This window comes from Leishmania martiniquensis, chromosome 6 (assembly GCF_017916325.1).
Source record: "Leishmania martiniquensis isolate LSCM1 chromosome 6, whole genome shotgun sequence".
In the NCBI taxonomy this organism is placed as follows: Eukaryota; Euglenozoa; class Kinetoplastea; order Trypanosomatida; family Trypanosomatidae; genus Leishmania; species Leishmania martiniquensis.
Genome location: NC_090141.1, coordinates 410,826 through 430,789, shown reverse-complemented (window position 1 = coordinate 430,789; position 19,964 = coordinate 410,826). Strand labels below are relative to the sequence as shown.

General features: G+C 63.7%; 7 protein-coding genes across 7 annotated transcripts; all 7 read right to left on the bottom strand.

Annotated features, from left to right (window-relative positions):
• Positions 1–494: 494 nt before the first annotated feature.
• On the bottom strand, positions 495–3,755 carry LSCM1_08025 (uncharacterized protein; the record flags this gene model as incomplete). The annotated part of the gene is made up of 1 exon (XM_067325370.1): positions 495–3,755. One exon carries the CDS (start codon positions 3,753–3,755, stop codon positions 495–497), a length of 3,261 nt encoding a protein of 1,086 aa, XP_067181226.1.
• A 436-nt stretch (positions 3,756–4,191) lies between these two features.
• LSCM1_08024 (uncharacterized protein) lies at positions 4,192–5,763 on the bottom strand (the record flags this gene model as incomplete). The annotated part of the gene is made up of 1 exon (XM_067325369.1): positions 4,192–5,763. The coding sequence occupies one exon, from the start codon at positions 5,761–5,763 to the stop codon at positions 4,192–4,194; it is 1,572 nt and encodes a 523-aa protein (XP_067181225.1).
• A 451-nt stretch (positions 5,764–6,214) lies between these two features.
• On the bottom strand, positions 6,215–8,452 carry LSCM1_08023 (uncharacterized protein; the record flags this gene model as incomplete). Its single annotated transcript, XM_067325368.1, has 1 exon — positions 6,215–8,452. The coding sequence occupies one exon, from the start codon at positions 8,450–8,452 to the stop codon at positions 6,215–6,217; it is 2,238 nt and encodes a 745-aa protein (XP_067181224.1).
• Positions 8,453–8,830: 378 nt separating this feature from the next.
• Positions 8,831–9,832, bottom strand: LSCM1_08022 (uncharacterized protein; the record flags this gene model as incomplete). Its single annotated transcript, XM_067325367.1, has 1 exon — positions 8,831–9,832. One exon carries the CDS (start codon positions 9,830–9,832, stop codon positions 8,831–8,833), a length of 1,002 nt encoding a protein of 333 aa, XP_067181223.1.
• Positions 9,833–10,627: 795 nt separating this feature from the next.
• LSCM1_08021 (uncharacterized protein) lies at positions 10,628–11,452 on the bottom strand (the record flags this gene model as incomplete). The annotated part of the gene is made up of 1 exon (XM_067325366.1): positions 10,628–11,452. One exon carries the CDS (start codon positions 11,450–11,452, stop codon positions 10,628–10,630), a length of 825 nt encoding a protein of 274 aa, XP_067181222.1.
• A 1,168-nt stretch (positions 11,453–12,620) lies between these two features.
• LSCM1_08020 (uncharacterized protein) lies at positions 12,621–15,710 on the bottom strand (the record flags this gene model as incomplete). Its single annotated transcript, XM_067325365.1, has 1 exon — positions 12,621–15,710. One exon carries the CDS (start codon positions 15,708–15,710, stop codon positions 12,621–12,623), a length of 3,090 nt encoding a protein of 1,029 aa, XP_067181221.1.
• Positions 15,711–18,369: 2,659 nt separating this feature from the next.
• Positions 18,370–19,257, bottom strand: LSCM1_08019 (uncharacterized protein; the record flags this gene model as incomplete). Its single annotated transcript, XM_067325364.1, has 1 exon — positions 18,370–19,257. One exon carries the CDS (start codon positions 19,255–19,257, stop codon positions 18,370–18,372), a length of 888 nt encoding a protein of 295 aa, XP_067181220.1.
• Positions 19,258–19,964: the final 707 nt, after the last annotated feature.

Genomic DNA, 19,964 nt, shown 5'->3' with positions numbered 1-19,964 from the left:
ACAGTGGGCGGTGCGTGACGAGAGTTGGACGGGGAAGAGAGCGCTGAAGGATGTGCATACGCACCGGCGAGTCCACATCTGCTGAAGATGTGCCACAGCACACTACATCACCTGCGATAGAGGCAAGAGAGCAGGTGTACACGAGAGGGGGCCGGGGCGGAGGAAGGCGGAGCTGATTGCCCCACACGTATAGGAAACCGTCCCCCATCGCGAACGCCCTGTCGCTCTGCATGCTTATCTTCGGCTACACCTTTTCTTTCATCACGCCGATGAATGTCTATCAAGCAGCTGAGCGCTGCGGCACTGGTGAGCGATTGCTTTCCCTTAGAGAGGACACGCGGCCAATGCACGCCCCCCCCAACCGGGATGTCGTTGCACACGCGCCACGAACACCTTGAGAAACAGTCATGTAGACATGGAGACAGTGGAGCCTCGGCATGTAATAGCGCGCCGCTGCCGATTAGGTTGCGTACCTCTCCTGCGTTGTCACCCCTTCACACTTCACATGGCGCGCCGCCGCGAAAATCGTATCTGCAGAGCTCCTCGCAGCTGCCATGAACGCACAAATCAGGCGTGAGATAATGCTGCCGTGTGCGGAGCACCTCCATACACTCTGCCGCTCGTTTCGCGATCGCGTCGGTGCGGCACCCGAGAAGCGCACACGCGCGCTGCAGTGAGCTGTACAGGCACACTTCATCCACCGATGATATTCCCGCAGCGGTAGCGCGAACACGCACATCGCCACCGTCGTGTGCGGCTCCCGCCGCCAGAAGGCCCTCCCGCATGAGCAACGCTATCCAACTGCGCGTCAAGCACTCCACCTTTTCTGTTGAGACCGGCGCGTGGAGCAGTAGCGGCTCCAGGTGCGCCGCGTACTGCTGCAACAGGAAGAACGTGCGCTGGGCTGCTGTGGTGGGGCGGCAGCGCGCTAATGTGTGCTGCGCCTCTCCCCAGCAGCCGCAGTTGCTGTACGCCGTTACCTGAAGCGCACGCGCTGCCTCGCACAGGCTCGGGTAGCCGATGCGCGCCGCTGCTCGTTCGACATGCCGCGCTATGCTCAGCGAGGCGCTGAAGCGACCGTGCTGTTGGTGCACCTGCGCTTCAATGAGCCGCGCCGTGAGAACACCAAAGGGAAACGCGTACCGGGAGGAGATGGTGAGCAGCTCCTCCTGCAGTCTGTGGGGCGCCGCGATGTAGCCAAGGAACAGAGCTGCCTGCGCGCGCCGGCGCTGCACTGAGGCGTACAGCAGCAGGTGATCCGGAGGCCAAAAGTGGGCCTCATCCGCGTCTTCCAGAGAGTCGGAGACGGCCGCCGCCCCGCCGGAATGGGCGGGCTCATCTGCCGGGCGATCCTGACTGCCGTGCCCCCCTTCCGCGCCATCGGCGCCGGCGGTCGGATTCAGTGCCGCTGCCACCCTCGACCAGACATCGTAGGCCGCCGCAACGTACCCGCTCATGTGCAGCTGACACCCAGCGCAGTAGCGCACCACCGAAGAGAAGAAGGGGGCCTCGTTAGCCGTGGCGAGCGCTGAATTGCCGTAATGGACGCTGATGGCCGTCAGGGCCGAGTGCAGGCAACGAAGCGCCTTGCTCTGCGCAGTGTACTCTTCGGCGCCATCTGCAGCGAGCATCGCAGGCTCGAGGAAGCCTTCTTGCAAGGCCAAGGCGTGGTGCGCCGCGTGCCGCAGCACCTCCAACAGCAGCATGCATCTCGGGTGGTGACTGTACAGCGGCGACGCGGTCGAGGTCTCCTCTTTCACCTCCTCTAACAGCTGGCGGAGCGAGGCTGTCGTGATGAGCAGCGGTGACGACACAATACCGTACATTGAGCCAATGAGCAGCAGCGTCTCGCGCTGCAGACTGGAGACTACCCCCATCCATCGTCCCTCCGGCGGAGGTGCTTCCAGCAGCGCCGTGTGAGCGCGCAGCAGCGAGTGGCGGATCGACTGCGCGACAGTTTGCATAGTCACGGCGCCGCTCTGCTTCGCGACGAAGTCGGGCGTCTCTTTAGAAGGGCCACCTCCGGAGCCTCGTGTGTGGCGCGCCCCCGCAGCGTCATGGCCGACGCCGCTGCCACTGCCCCGCTGGCCGGTCGACAGGAGGGAGCGCAGCGCCGGGTCCACTGCACCAGGAAAGAACAAGAGGAGCTGTGCCGCCCCAGCGAAGGCGAGGCTGACCATTTGGGCCTCCGTCCCGGACAGCGTTGGCGCCGACGTCGAGAGCGGCTCGTCTGCGAGGCCACCCCTCTGCCCGCTGCTGCCTGAGCCATTAGGCAGCGTCAGCTGTAGAGCGATTGAAATGCTGTTGGCGGCATCTGAAGGCCTGCCTTGATGTGTCGCCACCACGTGCGCGGTGTAGTGCGCCAGGGAAAGAATAGCGTTAGACGGCACCTCCTGAGCGACCTGCAGCGCCACACGCGCGCACTGCCGCGCGACAGCAAGAGAACGGAAGGAGAGGTAATACTGCGCGTACAGAAGCATGCCGCTGGTGATGCACATGAGGATGGGCTGAGTACCGCGATTGCTGAGCTCGGCTCGCGACATCATCGTCGACGTCGGCGGCCCTTGTAGAGAGAGCAGCTTGACAAGCGCACTATCGGTCAGGTGCGGTATGCGCTGCGCCAGGGATAGCTCCATCAGCATTGCGCGAGTCCGTGTGTGGCCCTCAAAAACGTTTTCTAGGGCGGCGTACATGCGCCGCACGTTGATCGGGACTCCGCACGCGAGCGGGGGCGGGGGGGTCGATACAGCGGTGCGGTGCTTCGTCACGAGCAGCCACTGCGACGGCGGCCCATCGCGGCATCCGCGAAGAGCGGCGATCCACTTCGTCACGGTGGCCGCTAGCCGAGTCTGCCGCGCAAACGACGCAGTGGCCCACTCGTAGTTCACCCAGATGCGAAAACTGCGGGTGGCGTTGCCGGCTTCGGCACTGAGCTCGTCGTTGAACAGGTCTTCGTCGAAGAGGTCGGAGAGCTGTGCGGCAGTGATGGCCTGTGACGACGGCACTGAGCCCATAGGCGAAGGGTGCGCGCCCGGCGAAGCGGTAATCCTCTTCGGATCCATCACAGCGTCACAGAGGGCGGCAGCGAGGCGCTGCATAAGCGGTTCGCCCCCCGCTTCCGCCGCGGTGCGAAGACAGTCGCACAGAAGCGCGAACCCCACGTCGGTAGGCATTGCACTGAGGCAGGGAGACGGCGGCGGCGCGTCGGCCCCGTTCCACCTGTGCTCCACCTCGCACGGGGAGCGCGGGTGAACCTGTCCTGCCATCTGGCTGGTGCGCCCGACGCCCCTCTCTGACGTTTTGGCCGCTGCTGGCGTAACATGCGTGTTGGGCTTCTCATGCACCCTGGCCGAGGAGTCCACGCTGCACGGACGGCGCAAGTGAGCGTAGGCGCGCCGAAAGCTCACCTCCTTTGAGCTTTCCGCCGACAAGGCCGGCATGAGGGCACGGGCGGTCTCGTCATCCAATTGGTCCGATGATGCTGCGCTAATCAGCGGGCCTGCGCACTCGAACTGCGTCGCTGCTGCTGCGCTCGGGACGGCGTCCGTCATGGCATCGTCGACGCTGCCGTCTCCATCACTTGGCAGCACGTGAAGAAAGCACACCTTGTGAAGATGCCATGCGTAGAGCGGCGTCGCAGCCGCCGCGTGCTGACGGAGTTCGCCCTTGATGCGCCGCAGAGCCTCACCGCAGAGAAACAGCGCAAGATCGACGTAGCGCGGCACCGACTCAGCGTAGGCTACATCAGCATCCATGGCGGTGACAGACGTGGACGGGTCGCAAGCGACGGGGAGGCAAAGACAGACGGGAGAGCAATCGGGCAGGCGATTGAGAGCGGGGGCATTTCGAGCCAACGCGTTCACTTTACTGGAGGCACTGAGGAAGGGAGATGAAGAGGGAGGGGAGGGAGGGGGGCGTGCACGTGTATGTGTAAGGGTGAAAGGTGCCACGAGGCGCAGAAGTGAGGGAGGGGAGGGAGGGAGGGAGAGAGGGGGGGGCATTTGTTTTCTCTCTTTATGGCGTATCGTACGGTGGCAGTGGTGATGATGGACGTGGCCGGCCTCTCGGACGCCATCCGTCACGGACAGTAACCTCCACAAGAGGAGAAGCGCTGCTGAAGGAGACTTCGTCACATTAATTCACGCGATGCACTATGCGCGCGCACACACACACAGACAGACATGAGACGTTTCAGTCCTTCAAGGCGCTATCGCGGTGGCTGAGCTCATTAGCTGTTACCGCAAGCCGCTCGTGATGGCGGTTGCTGCGGTTGAGCTGCAGTGCTCTCTGTCGCACACGGCGTCGTGCGCGGGCCGAGAACGCCTTGGCGCCTCCGTCCTGATGCTGTCGCTGAGCCTCGGCGAGTACCTGCGAGCTCGTCAGGAAGCACTTAGAGCACGCCGGTACACCACGCGGTACAGAGCAGCGGGTACGCGCTGTCATGCGGTACGGCGCGTAGCAGGTGCGACACACGAACGGGAGCTCGACGTCATCGTGAACGGTGATGTGGCGCAGCCGCGTACGCGAGATGTGCTTGCTCACCTCATGCACTACATCAGGCCGCTGAACGACGAGTAAGCTGAACATTGATGCAATCCTCCCGGAGCACTGCGGGCACCGTTCATGACGGAGAAAGCGGTTCGCTACGGTGGCGGCGTACTCGAACTGGCAGCTGCGGCACCGCCACTGCAGCGTTGTTTCGCTGGTCAGCGAGATATTGCGCGGGTCCTGATGCTGACGCAGGAGGGCTTCGCCAAGGAGCACCGCATCGTCAGCAAGCCAGCGCCTCGGGCCGGCGGAGGTAACGGTGTTACTGGCACTCGCGCCACGGCGCTCACACGATGGGCAGAGGGGCACCTGCTCGTGAGCGGACCCCCGAGAGCTGTCACCGGTGGTGGTGGTGATGTCGGTGTGCGAGGGCCTTGGCTGCTGATGCGCCCAGTTGCGCTGCATGGCGAGGGCGTACCGCGCCACACGACTTGAAACGGATTCGAGCCACGGAGAGCAGCACAGCGGACAGCGCCACCACACTTTGGAGGCCGAGGACGTGTGCACCTCCGTCACACCTTGCAGCACCTCATTCCGAAGGACTCCATTACACAGCGGGTCCCACTGTGCAGCGAGCAACGGATAGACTTCACACAAGCGGCCGACGCTGGCGGAGGCGGGGCGCGGGTGAGAGGATGGCCCTTGCTGTGTCCCAACATCTGGCGCAGTCGGGGGGGTGGAAGAGCCCAAGGGTGAAGGGACACCGTTGTAGCACCGCGGGCATTGGTGTGCGTCTGCGAGCTGTGGATTGGTACGGTCCGATGGTCGGGCGGACCACTGTGAACGACACTGTGTGCAGCGCCAGACGACGAAATGCACACAAGAGGGCGTCACGTAGAGGTCTACCGGCGCTGCTGAGGAGCCGTTAGCGTCAGCGCCTGCGAGTGTGGGGCGCCGCAGATGGCGGAGAGCACGCTGACTCGCATCGACGTCGAACTCGCGCTGCAGTTGCGGTGGAAGCCGCTCCAGGTGGAAGCGAAAGAGCACGGAGGGCAGCACCGTGGAAGTCGGGCTCACCGCGGCGCCGCCAACGGCCGGTGCGGCTGCGCCAGTACGGATGCCGCTTGGCTGAGTGGCGGCCACGTCGCTGTGGCAGTTGCCAGAACAGCAGTGGCTCCCCACTGATGAGCGCTCGCCTGTGATGAGGATGAACTGCGTGATAGAGAAAGCGCGGCGTGCGCCGCGAGATGCCAGCGAAAGCTGCCTGAGAGACATGTCTGTACGCCTGTGTGCGTTAACCTATGCGGTCCTCCGTGTCTCTTGTGTGCAACGGAGATTACCGAACAGGCGCACAGTAACGGCGGTGCGGCGGACATCGCAAAAAAAGGGGGCGAGGAAAGAGGGAGACAGAGAAGAGGGGGGGTGAGCTCACCGTCAAGTGTGCGCGCACGGCGCTTTGTTGTTGTCCGCTCCCTTCCCTGCAGCGGACTTTATCGAGGTCGATGTTGTTTAGCATACCCACCGCTACAGCTGGAGAGACAGCCGTGGCGGTGATGGTGGCAGGGCGATGGGGCTCCACTAAAGCCTCTTGGCGAGCGGTACCCATCGCCGCGGTTCGTTGGTCTTCTCGTCAGCGACGGTATCTGCTGGGCTGCATCAGGTGCACAGCCGCGAACGTATACATGCTGGCATACGCATACGCCCCACACGTCGCGGGGTTCGGCTCTCAGTGCGTGCGCTTCTGCGAGCGGGGGCGCGAGGACCGCTGTGTCGTGGACGCACGCGGTATCTTGCGCGCTCCCTGAGAGGAGCGCCGGCCACCGCTGGCAGCTCCGGTGCTGCTTCGAATGGTGGCGTCCATCGTCAGTAGCTGCCGTGGAAGAGCGACAGAGGAGGTCGAGAGAGGGCGCTGCTGCAGCACACACTTAAAGATGTCGTCCGGTATCACAAGCAGCAGACCAGCCTTCTTGTGCTGTGTGAGCGTCACCGTCGTGGAGAAGGCGGCGGTCGACCTCGTTCCGCCTCCGCCAAGCTGCTGCGCGATGCCTCGCCAACACAACAAGGAGGGCTTGCGGCTCGGCAGAACGAGGACGTCGGCGTCGAGAATACGCCGAGTGACGATGCCGCCAGAGGCCACCAGCACCGTCTTGAGGTCGTTCATCGGCGGTTCCTGCGGGGTCGCGGAGTGGTGCACCCAAAACCTCTGCTGCGCGAAGAGCCGCTGGCGCTCCGCTGGGGCTCTGTTCAGCGTCTCACGAAGGCTGAAGCTGTTCTCACTCTCAATGCTGCCGGCAACCCTGCGCTCCGTGTAAGCGAACCCCTCCGTCGGAAGGTCGAGGTTGCGGGTGTGCCGTACCGCATCGAGCCAACTCTGGTGCACCACCTCGTGTACGTAGGGGAGGACGGTGAGCAACTTTACGCTGCGCATCAGCGGCCGCTGTGCTACGAGAACGCGGGCGTAGCGAGCTAGGCGCAGGTGCGGGTTAACGAGGGCCCCAAGACCCTTCAGCCTCTTCTCCTCCGCGGCACTGAGGCGCACCCCTGTCGTGTAAAGAACAGTCGCGTCCGGCGGCGCGGCGGGGACTGACTCATTATCTTCGTCGTCCTCCACCGCGTCTGCGTCGCCGCCTTGCCGGGCCGCCGCTGGCCGCCGCCGCTTTCGCGCCTCAGGCGGCACTTCGCCTGATGGCCCTGTTACCAGCGTGTGCAGCGACGTCACGGCTACCTTCTCGCCTCCGCTAACGACAGGGCCGCCGTACTCAGGGTCACTGGTGCCACTCAGTGCGACAAAGTCCGATACGTCAGACAGCGTCGCTAAGACGGCGGTGCTGTCGCTGGTGACGAGGGAGGTGGCCGAGCCGCGTCGTAGCTGCGTCGCGTCTGTGAGACGCTCACGTGCTGCGCCACTGCGACATGTGGATCGCCGGTACACGGCTGGGGCGTCTTGGGGCTCAGCATTCAACGGGGTGTGCGCGCTAACGCCATTGAAGGAGTTCGATGATTTGGCGGGAGGCGGGCGGGCAGCGGCACTGGCGCACGGCGCCAAAGGCACACCGTCCAACGCGACATCCACGTGGCAGTATGGCCCCACGCGCAAGGTGAGCACGCCGTCTACGTCGCATGGTTGGTCTTCAGTGGTGTAGGCCGACTTACCGGCCCCTCGCCTCCGCTTGATGTGGTAGCGCTGGTGGGGCTGTAAGGCGACACCGAGGAGCGATGTGGTAGGGGAAATGGGAAACACGTCGAATGAGCGGCACACAGGACGGGACAGCAGCGAGGACGGCGCCTGCGGTGTCTTCACGACGGAGTAGTGAAGGTGCAGAGTACACTGCGCCCGCGAGACGGAGGCAGCCACGCTGGCAAGGCTCTCATGACCGACCTCATTGCCCCACGCCCACGGTACGCGAGCGGAAAGCTTTACAGCGAAAAGAAACATTGAGCGCCCCAGGGAGAGCTGCACGGAGCCGAGAGGATGCAGTGTCGCGCCGCTACTACCACTCCTGCTGCTGCTCGTTGTGCTGGTAGTGTTCGCTGTGTCTGCCGTGGTAGCTGTCCCGGTGGTGATGACCTTTACGAGGGGCACCGCAAACGGAACCCAAAGTGTTGTGCAGAATGTGGGGGACCCCGTCTCAGGTGAAGCTAACGCCACCCGCCACCGTACAGGGACGATGAGGTGGTCAGCGTGCGCGACATCCCAGCCGATCTCTCGCGCGCATGCGGGCGACTCATTGCCAGCGACGCTGCCCTCCTCGAGCCACGCGGATTGAGGCCGCAGCTCTGGTACGAAGAAGCACTCGTGCAGCGTGTCACGACGCAGTCGCTCCTCGTCCGTGTTAGCGGTCGGCGGCAATGACGAATCAGCCGCGGTGGTCTCGACATCCTGGCAGGAGGTGGAAACAGTTGAGCAGCTGTCCTCTGAGAGCAGCTCCACCGTCTCCGCCTCTTCCACGTCCGTCAGCGACATCGGTGCCTGGTAGAGAGATGGCAGAAGGGGCGTGTCTGCTGAGCGCAGCCGATAGCACTAAGAGCAAGGGGAAGAGCCAGGAGGAGGTTCAAAGGTGGAGGTGCGTGAGACGGCCACAATGACCGCGTCGCACCTTTTCCATGTCGAGCACAGATGCGGGAGGCGGAGGAGGCAGAGACGGCTGCTCTGCAGAGAGCGTCAGCAGTACACCGCTTCCTCCGGCGGCTGAGCAGTGAGGGGCATCGCTGCATCGATCACGCACAGGCGCGTACGCCTCGCGGTCTTTCTCATGGGTGTGTTCTTCACAGTTTCTCCTCCCGTTACGGAGCGCATTCTCAGCGCCCCCTCCCCTTCCCTCCTCCTCCTCTCTCTTCCTCTTCACTCCATCGCGCCATGCGACCGGCCGCTGTCGGAGATGAAGAAGAAGCGAAGCGCGAGTACGTCGTACGACGCCGCGAGAAGGGCACACGAGTCCTCCACGAAGGCGAGGCCGGTGGGCAGCTCATTGGCCACCGCACCCCTCGCTATGCAAACGGCATTCGGGTCGACGGAGGAGATATCCCACAGCAGCAACTGCCCATCCTCCGCCGCGGACGCCAGCCACTGCTGTGCCGCGCTGTAGACCATCGAGTTGATCCAGCGGGAGTGGGCCTGGATGGTGATGGCGACGGCGCCGCTGCCACGCTCGATGAGTCGGATTTGTCCTCCACCGTACGCCACAGCGACGGTGTCGCGGACGGGGATGAGCTGCACGCACGTCACAGCGTCCGTATTGCTCTCGGGCGGAATCATGAGCGTCGGGTTGCTGTCGGTCCAGAGCACGACATGGCCACCGGCGTCGCCTGTCGCCATCATAGACGACCCCTCTCCCGCGGCTTCGAGATCCAACGCTGTGATGCTGCGGCTCGCGTGCGCTTGCACTGGCGCGGTACCCTCCACGGACGGCACTGGCTGACCTTTGAGGGTGTACCGGCAGCACAACGGGATTCCATTCGACGCGCCGAACGCCACAAGCATCTCGTCCCTCCCCGCCACACGTGCCACAGCTGCGCAGGTGAGCGCCGCATCGCCAGCCTGCTTGGGCAAGACGTGTGCCTGGTCCCCATCCACAATGATGATGGCCATGCCTCCTGAGAGGACCACAACGAGGACGATGCTCTCCGCGGCATCTGCCAAGGCGGCGAGGTAACGCACATGATGGCGCGAAAAGCGAAGGGGTGGGAAGTGCGGCGCCCCTGTCGATGCCTGAATTGTATACACAGCGGAGTCCGTTGCGTACGACACATACGCCCCGCCATGGTGCAGCTGCAGGTTGTTATAGAGGAGTGCTGGCGAGTGGGGCAGTACCACCTCGTGGTGGGGAGCGAGTGCGAAGCTCATTGCGGGGCGTGTAGCATGTGTGGCACAGACCAGCCCCCAACTCACGGATGCATCTCAGTGACTGTCTGAAGGGCAGTTGTGCAGGCCCTCTTTCGCAAAACGCGCGAGGGCCCGACATGGACAGAGATGACACCAGGCATGTGTGACGCGAGCGACAAGAATGGGGACTCGAAAGCGAGGCGTGGACAGGGAGGAGAGAGGGGAGTCGTAGAGGATGCTGCCCGTAGGAAGCTGAGGTGTGCGCCTAGGAGGCAGCAAGGCAGGGCGAGGCTTCCGCATCTACTTCGAGCGCTGACACGTCCTTTCACCGCCCTCGTCCACTTGCGCGTGCATCGGAAGTGTGCGCTAGACAGCGGTGACGGAGAGGGGGGAGGGAGAGAGAGAAGACCGTCATGACATGGACAGAGATGTAGCCGTACGGCGGATGCGTCCGAACATGATGTGGCGATAGGGGCACTCGGTGTCGCGGCTCCCCGGCCACTAGCCTCCATTCTTACGTCGACCTGCATGCGCAGCTGTGCTCGCCATACGCTCACCACGTCAACCGATAATCGCAAAGTATTAACTCGTCTGCACACTAACCGCCAAAGGCGTGAAGGCGAGAGGGGGGGAGTGGCGAGAGAAGCGGAGGACAAGGTATGAGCGCGTCTCAGTCGTACTCCATTGGCTGCGGCTCGGGCAGTGTGTGTGCGTGTGTGAGAGGGGAGGGGAGGGGAGGGGGGAAGGGGCGCGTCTTCCCGTCTGATCTTGCGCCACCATCATCAACGGCGGTGCCAGCAGGCACAGGCACGTGAGTTAACGGATGGCGGTGATGACGATCACGGCGCCAGCCACCAGGAGGCTCATAAGTGCGTAGTACACGTACGGAAGATCGTCAAGCAGACCGACCGGCAGGTCGAGGCAGGTCTTGTAGCTTGGTCTCCCCTCTAATGATGCCACGGTGGCGCTGGCGCTGTACGTGCCTGCTGGACAGCGTGGGTCTGCGCGGCCCGTCACGTCTACCTTCGTTAAGCACCGGCGCACGTACGAGTCCTCACCGGTAATGAAGCGCCGCAGGGAAAAAGTCCGCGTGGCGTTGAGGACGTCGTAGCGGGAGTGAATGGGGATGACGAGGCGAGCCCGAAATGGGGCTTCCTCCCGCGCGCTGCCCTCCGACAGGTAGTTCTCCATCACTCTGCCCGCGTCATCGTCGCTCCTCTCCTGGAAAGTCAGCTCCACGTGGTTCGACGTGTAGTTCACGTTGAACGCCGGCGCCTCAATATCGAAGAAATACTGAGACGATATGCACAGCGACGTGTACGCCCTCGTGATGTCCGCCATTACCACCGCATCGATCCCCTGTGCCATTGGGTCGCCAGAGAGCACCTCCATCCGGTAAAGCTGCTCCGCCTCCGCCTCGTCGATGAAGAATGACTTGGGGATGTCGAAGTTGAAGCGGACGTCCGTGGCTGCGAGGGGGTACTCGAGCGCGAGCTGCATGTGAAAGCCACCTCCAATGAACGTGTACGACGGCGGAGATGCGGGTAGGGGACAGCGACTACTCTGCAGGGCGGCGATGACAGGTACGGCTGCTATGGCGAGCACAACTGCAAGCGCCCTGCTGATAAAGTGCACCATCATCAAAAAGGTGCAGCGAATGTGATGCGGTCAGGAGAGGTCGTCGAAGAGGGGGCGCGTGTGCACGGGAAGGGGTAAAAAGAGGGGGAGGGGAGGGGGAAGCGTCCGCGACTGCGTTTTTTTTTCCACCGACTCTCCCGCGCTGCCTTCTGCTGCTGCTGTGTTGGAGGGGATGGCACGCGCGGTGCTCGGGACGCAGGGAGCAGAGAAGAGGGGAGCGGTGGAAGAGGAAGTGAGTGGGTGGAGAAGGGAAACGCGGCGGTTATGGTGACGGTCGAGGGAACCGCCACCCGCCACGGCCACAGTGGCTTGAGAGGGGGCAGGCTGAAAACGAATGAAAAGCAAAGAGGCAGGCGGCGATCCCCCCTAACCGCTGCAGGTGTGGTGGAAGCGGCGACGGCCAAAGTGGCCGCGGCGGGTGGCGTTCCTGCGCGCGAAGCAAAATCGAAGTGAAGCACAGCGCACAACTTGCAGCGCATCCACTCGTCATCTTCTCCACAGAGCGGCCCCTCTTCATGCGCGCTGCGAGGTGAACAGCGACGGTCTGTCGTAGCCATCAAAGTTCTCTCCCTCCCACACGCACAGAGACACACACACACACTTCAGCAGGCGATGCATCCGATCGAAGCGCTCCCTCTGAGGCTCAGCCACTGCCGTGGTGCCCTCGTTCCAACCACTCGCTCGGGGCGAGCCGTGGCACGGACCCGTGAACGGTCGCTTGGCGCGCCAAGCGGGTGGTCGGAAGGGCGGCCTGAGGGAGGAGTGCTCGCCGCATAGCGAAAGGGGTGTGGAGAGAGGCATGCGAGCATACGCATACGTCCGTCGGCGTGGCCAGCGTACACACAGGCCGAGACGCTCGGCACGTAGTCGGAAAGGAAAGGTGAAACATGTGATGAAGCGCGCACACGCGCTTCGTAGCCAACAGCCAGAGTACAGTGACAGAGAGAGAGAGCAGTGCAACTCTCGTGCGTGTCGGCGTGTCAGGCCCCCACTCCCTCTCTCCCGACACACACACACACACAATGCGTATCGCAGGGAAGGCGGAGTGCAGTGCCGGACAGGAAAGAAGAGAGAAAGTTCGGCACGGCAGCGCACATGATGGCGCGCATACGGAGGGCGATGCAATCGCTTCACTCTTCTATGCCAGCGGTGCCCCCTCCCCCTGACTCGCCTACTCGGTGGCACTGGCCTTGCAGAACTGCTTTAGCATGGGCGAACACGCGCGCTCGATTGCCTTCCACTCGCGCAGCATATCCTCCAGGTTCCGAAGCTGCTCCACCATCGGACCAGAGGCGTGGCTTGGCAATGATATCGCTTCCCTTCCCAGCGCCTCCCCGGCGCGCAGATCGCTGCAGAAGCTCTCGGCGCGACTGGGGTTGTTATGATCGGTGAACGACCCCCCAAGGCGGCAGTCGATCCCTCTCTCTGCCGACCGCGAACGCGACACAGGGGGGCTTGGCACGTGACAGTGTGCCAGTGGTGATGCTCTGCCCAGCTCCCGAAAAAGACTGCCGCTACGAGACATGACGGACGGACTGAGTTTGTGAGTGCTGCAGAGCTCAGCGGCCTGTGACCCTCTCCCAGCGCTCTGACCAGCAGCCACCACCTCTTCTGACCTTGCCGTGACCAACGCTGATCGACCAGGCACGCTGTCCGCATGGGCTTCGTGGTAAGACTCTACGACAAGGCGCTGCGCCATCCTCTTTGAGGTGCTATTGAGTGTTGGACGAAATGTGCACTCGCTCAGAGCGTCTTTGGCACGCTCCAGCCGCAGCTGCTCCAGGTGGCGCCGCTTGCGCGCCTCGGCTCGCAGCTGCTGCGCGTAAAAGTCATCGGTGGCGGCGCAGTGTGCCAGTGTGGCTGCTGCCCCTGCCTTCTCTGCGGCTACTACCGCCGCCGTTCGCGCCGACCTCGCCCCCTGCCGGGGTGCGTGCCCGGCCTGCGTGCTTCTCTTGAGAGGATGGAGAGACGGATGTGTGCAGCGGCCGCTTGCCGTGCGTTGCCGCCCTTCGTTCACCATCTCCGTTCTCTGCGCCTCACTATGCGACCGCTGCTGTTTTGCCAGCTCCTCCCGCATACGGTACCGCGCCCGCGCCCGCTTCGCCAGCTCGTCCGTGCTCGGGCTCAGAAATATACGTCTGTGCCAGGGCCCCTCCCCCTCAGCCACGTGCTGCTCAGCCCCTGCTTGCGATTTCTTCGGCGCGGTGGGCTTTGCAGGCGCGCTGCCAGCCGTGGCGGCCCTGACGTTCTCATGCGCGTGCGCGGAGAAATCGCTGAGAAGGTGGCGGCCGGTGCCCCGAGCCTTCTTTGGGTGCACGTCTGTTTCTTCTGCTTGCTGAGCCGGCGCGTGTTTGTCGGCGGCCGAAGAGGCGCCCGCCGCGGTGGCACGACGACCCCCCTGCGCTCCCGCTGCTGCGGCCGACAGGGTGAGGCGGTGCCTCTGCAACGAAGGCGCGTAGCCTTCCTCGAGCTCTCGCGGGCCGTAGTTGCATGGGCCCCCTTTGGCGGCCAGGCGCTCCCACACTGACAGGAGCGGCCTCACAGCATCCGCTGCGCTGCCCTCCTCCGATGCCGCTGCTGAGCGCGGCGGTGATTGGAGCGCCGGCGGTGGGGCCCACGCACCTCCAGGGGCGGAGGTTGACACGATGCTCGGGCGATTAACCCGTGGGTGATGTGTGCAGTTGGCCACGTCGTCGGTGCGGCGCTTCTCTGCCTCGCGATTCGCTTTGGCACGTAGTGCCTGCCCCTTCTGTGCGTACGCCTCGTACCCGCGTGGCAGCGGCATTGCCAACACCTTGCGCGGTCGCTTAGTAGGCCCGCTCTCTGTCGAGGGTGCCGTATCGCCACCGTCGCCCTTGGGGCGGTCCTGTTCAGGGGCAGCGATCAACGGCTCGCCTGCAACCTCGGCAGCGCGTGCACGCCGTGCGCGCTCCGCCTCGGAGCGGCGCCGCTTTCCCTTCTCTACAAAACGCTCGAAGCCGCGCGGCAATGAGGCAGAGGACTTGCGAGGGCCGCACGCAGTGGCTCCATCAGGATGGTCGGCAGACGACCGACGCTGCGAGACGTTAGGGGAGAGGCTTCGAGCAGGGGAGCGCTCTGCTGAGGCAGTGCTGTGCATCGCGAACGAGGTGGCATCCCTCCTAGAGTTGCTGCAGGGCGCTGGCGCAATCGTCGTCGCCGCGTGTCGGTGCTGACGCGACTGCCCCTCTTTTTTGCTTTGACTGCTACTTCCGTTGCAGGGGCGTGTAGGGGACAACGTTGTGGACGTCACCGCCTGCGCCTGCCCTGCGTTCCCCTTGCGCCTGTCGGGGTGCCGCTGTGGCCTTAGCGGGAGGGCGTGAAGGCGTACGGCTTGCTCCGCTGTAGGCTCGCGTTCCGCCACATGCTGCTGTGCTGGTGACACCGGCAGCTCCGCCGTATCCTCTTTCCACGGCTTGGCCGCCGCCGGAGCATCTGATGTCATCAGTGGTTCGCTGGAAACGGCACGGGGGCGCGCAGCACCGCCTCGAGCGCACGTGGGGGCCGTTTGCGCTGCTGATTCCTCCCCGCCCACGCTCGCCGCGCGCCGCTGTATCGGCGCCCCGGAGTCCTCCGCCGCCGCCGCGTCCGCCTCTGCATTGCTGTCGTCGAAGGCGCAGGCGCTCATCGGCGACGGCTCGATCGGCGCCCATCCGACCGGCTCTACCTGCCGTGCGCTCAGCTGTAATGCATTTACGCGCTGGAGGATGGCACAGCTGGTAACCTTCGAAAAGGCCCCCCTCGCCGCAACGCGCTGCTGGTGCGACTCTCGTTGGCTCTTGACAGTTGCGAGCGCTAACAGTGTCTCTGGAGGCAACTCCGCGCCAGGTGGCACGACCTGAATGGGCGTTATGACGGAGCCGCTCGGCGTGGCGATCCGGCCGTTCAATGAGGTGGACACGGTGGCGTTGCAGCCGCCTCTGCCGGGTAGATCCGCACTCATTCGGTTTCGATCGGCAGGTAAGGCACTGGCACCTGCGCCCTCACCGTCCCTTCCCGCCACTGCGGAGATGTGCGCGCCATTGCAAGCTTTAGATGACAACACACTCGACGAGACGGCACCGCGCGGTGTTGGCTGGGGGCGCTCGGGAGAGCAGGAGAGCGAGAGGGGGCGGGAGACAGAGCGACAGTGAATATCTTTCACCGGGCGGCCGCGACAGCCCGCGCCGTGATTCACGCGCGGGGAGCCCATCGCATCAGCTGCGCCGTCGCCCAGCGGGTTCTCCTGCAAGTGGGAGGGCATCACAGAAGACTAATCTGGCGTGCGTGACAGCGCGCAGAAGTGCGTTTGAGGGAGAGAGAGACGATCGCACAAGAGCCCTGCGTGCCACAGACGCTCACACAGACGCCAAGCAAAGCTGATGAGCCCACAGCAGCTGAGCCATACGAAAAAAAAATGAGGCCACGCAGATGCGAAGTGAAGAGGAGCGGACCGAGAGGCAGCGGTTGCGCTGCCGGTTGTGTCGGAGTGGGGGATGCCCAGCCTCGAAGGAGCAGCGCGGTGCGCAGAGGGATGAAGGGAGTCGACGAAAAACATCACGGCGAAAGAGAGAGCGAGAAAGGGTGGTGGTGGTTGTTGGGGAGGGGGGAGAGCAGCAGAGAGAAACCACTTCAACGGCGTGGCAGCGATGGTGACGACAGTGAAACGGGCGCGCGCGCGGAGGCGTTGCACGAGAGGAGCACACTCACTTCTCTCTCTGACGTCTACCGTTCACGCCAAAAAAATGTGCTGCAACGATTTTTTTCCTGTGTCGCCTTCGGTTTGTGTGTGTGTGTGTGTACACGCGCGGGGAGGGGAGAGGGGCCTCTGTCCGCCAGATGCACAGATGCGGTGCTCCGTGACAATCGTTGCCACTCTTTCCGCAGGGCTTCGTCGGCAAACAAGCGCGGATGCGATGACCTCCGTGTCCGCGTCACGCCGCCATGCCGTTGTGACCCATGCCCTTCTCGAAGCAGTGTCTCAAGGCAAGCCCGCTGTGCGACGCCTTCGGCATGGCAGAAGGCGTCCAAGTCGACCCAGAGAATATACTGCGGGCCCCCCAATCACATTCTGCAGGGCCGACAGCCGTGAGGGTCACGCGATTCGTGGCGCGCTCGCCCTTTTTAACTGCTTTGTTGGACGCAGGCGGCGCCACTGGCCCTCGTGTGCCCCTGAAGAGCTGATCCTCGCGGCCACGCCGTGAGGCGGATCTGCGTGCGACGGCAGGTTTATCGGCGTGCCGTGCACTGCTGCGTGTTTGGGCACGACGACCGTCGCTTCTCCGTTCCTCCTCTCAGCTTTACCGGCGAATCCACAGCATCGCTGGGGCGGCAGCGGCCAGGCCCCAAGCCGATGGGCCATTTTGGACAGGTGCTCGAGTGCCCTTGTGCACTGATGTCGAGGGCACGCCGAGGCCTTGTCTCAGAGGCTGACCACAGACCGATTGAAGGGTTCAATGGCTTCACGAGTGAAGGGCTGAGTCATGTACGTATGTGCGCGGCTTGAGTTGCTCGGGCGGTACGAGAAGAGCGGGCACGGGCCCCGCATCATCGCCACGGGCGTCCCACTTCCTGTGTCAAGCGAGGGTTATGAGCCCCCTCCTCCTCCTCCTCCCAGTTCTCGGTCAGCTGCCGGCTTTACTGCGCTGTTCACGTACCCCTTCCCTCCCTTTCACCCCACGCCCCCTCCCCGAACCTGCTCCATCCTCGATCTGCCCCTGTGTTCACGGGTGTACATGCCTCTGGTGCTCGCGCATGAGCCTCTCCGCCGTGAGGTACGCCACAGTTTCACCTTGGTGCCCCCTATGCGTTGCGCCAGCGCTGAAAGGGCTGCTGTCAAGACATGTCTTCCCTCTTCCTTCGCCGTTGAGCTCCTCCGTGTGTGTGTGTGTGTGTGTGGAGTCTCGCCGGTGGACAGTGGTGCGAGTGAGGCGGGAGAGAAGGGGGCGATGGACGCAAGAGGCCATGCAGCTTCGAGGGGGAAGGGTGATAGATGGCTCACGAAACCGCACTACCGCGTGAACCGTCTGCTACTCTTTTACAAAGGCAAGTCTTTCGTTGACAGTTGCCCCGTAGCGGATTGCAGAATACTCGGAGAAGTGAAGGCCATGCCTGATTGCCCGCCAGCACCCACGGTGGTCTCCATCGATGCAGGCAGCAGAGGCGCAGCAAGGACAGACGCGGTCCCCCCTCGGAGTCCGTGAGCAATGTTTTTTGCTATGGGAGGTGTAAACTTTCAGTGGGTCCATTCCTCCGGCGCACAGAACACACTCACACACACACAGACACAGACGCAGACACACACACAGACGCGCATCATAGGCCCACGGGGCCACACAAGCCCAGGCATCGAGTGATGCGGAGCAGCCGTGGCCACACCTCGCATAAATGTGCCCTCAGCCAGTCGCATGAGCGCGGCTGCTGCCTCGAACCCCACCCGCCCGTCTTGCACAGCGCCGTCTCGCGGATGCTAAGGCGGCACACCTAACCGTCGCACTGACAGTCTGCCTACCATGTGGATGGCGCAGTCGCAGGGCAACTGGACGCAGCGCCGTCCAGGACCTGACCACCGGCATCGGCACCGCCGCATTGCTTTCGCCTCTCAACACAGATACAGCGAGCGTGTGTGTGTGTGTGTGTGCCGGTGAGGGGGAGGTGAGCTGCCTTCCCCGAGATGCTGCACACAGAGAGGTTGAGGCGGTCGTCAGGACGTGTCTGTGTTTGCCGCTCTGGACAGGGGTGTCGGACCGACGTGTGTCAGGGTGAGGGCGAGGAGGGGGTGAGAGGACGTGAGGCTCAGTCCTCGTTCGTCAGCGGTCAGGCCCGAGATTCAGCTGCACGACACGCAGACCACCAGAGGCGCCGTCTTACGCGCAATCTGACTCCCGCATGCCCCTTCTTTGGTGCTCCTGTCCGCTAATGGGTCACGCCTGTGCGGTGGCGGGTGCAGCCTTCAAGCCTTCCGACGCGCTGTGACGATGACGGTGGCCCCTGGCGGCTTCGCCGGGGCGTCGTGGGCGTAGCATGCGCGCCTTGCGCATCGCTGTCCACAGCTGCACTGCAGCGGCAGGGCCGGCCATCACGCCAGCAATGTTGCCCCAGTACTCGCCGCGCTCCCCGGCTACAGCGCGGCCCACGCCGGCCCCAACGGCGCCAGCGAGGGTGACGGTGACACGCAGCATCGCCTGCCGGGCAATGGCCTCTGTGGGGCTCTCCGCATTACGGCGCATCCAAATGCGCGCCGTGTCAACGATGACGTCACCGAAGAGCGTGATGGTGTCACGGCGCAGGCTGTCTTCAAAGGCACAGAAGCCCGACACGCGAGTTTGCAGGAACTCCACGTCCTGCGCCGTCGGGTGTGGGCCCAGCAGACTGCTCACGAAGACAGGGATGCGCAGCCAGCTGAGAAGGGCGCCAACGTACCGCTGGTGCAGGCGGGGGTAGAGGTCCCACAGGTACACAGCGGCGTTCCCATAGACGGACTTGCTTTCGATGAGCGCACAAGCCAAGCCCGTCTGGCAGGCGATGCGTGCCATCCGATCAGCGTACAACACCGCCGCGTCCTTACCGGAGCTGGCAAGGATCTGCAGCAGTTCATCCATGGACACATCTGTGCCAGCATCGACGTGCTTGTCCAGCTGCCTGTTCACCCCGTTCAGCACCGGCAACACAAATCCGACTGTTACCGCTAAGGCAGACGTGTTCTCCGCGAGGCGCTTACGTGCGAGGGTGCGCATCGAGTAGCCGTGGCTCAGCGCGCTGCGGCCACCGCTCAGCGGGTATGCGTGCGAGTTTGTCGCAGTCTGCAGCATTGTGGGAGCCGTGCGGGCTGATCGAGAGAGAGGGAGGGAGGGCAGTGGGGGGGGGGGGTTGGCTGGCTGGCGGTAATGACGGTGCGGTAGAAGTTACAGCAGCAAAGAATAAAAAGACTGCTATGTGCGTGTGCGTGCGTGAGAGGTGTGGAGAGAGAGAGGGGGGGGACAGAGTGAATGGGGCAGGTGCGGCTGTGGAGGGACACATGCGAGAGCTAGCAGGATGTGTAGACGCACCCTACGTGTGTGTTGTCATGCTCCTCCCCCCTTGCTAGGCCAAAGCTGTAGAGACGGAGAGGCGGCATAGCACGTATGTGAGGGCATCTTCGCCGTAGAACGGATTCCGTTCGGGCGCGGAGGTCGACGTGGGACGATCGATGGAGTGCAGTCATCTGGTGTGAGAAAGGGCACAGGGGACACATAAATCACGGGCTGCTTGGAGGGAGTGGTGCTGAGGCGGCGGCACGACAGGCAAGAGAGAGAGAGCGAGCCGAAGAAGTGCCACTGGGCAAATCGTGCGGCCCCCCTTTTTTCTCCCGCCTCAGTCGCGCAGCGGTTGCTCCATTTCGTGAACTTCGGCTCACGCCCACTCCCACGTGCACATGCTACATTACAGCAGAGGCCCCTCTCTCTCCCTCCCTCTCGTCCGCTTCCCTCGTGAGAGCCGTGCTTGTACACAAGCAACCGATGGCGGGCATCACTCGACA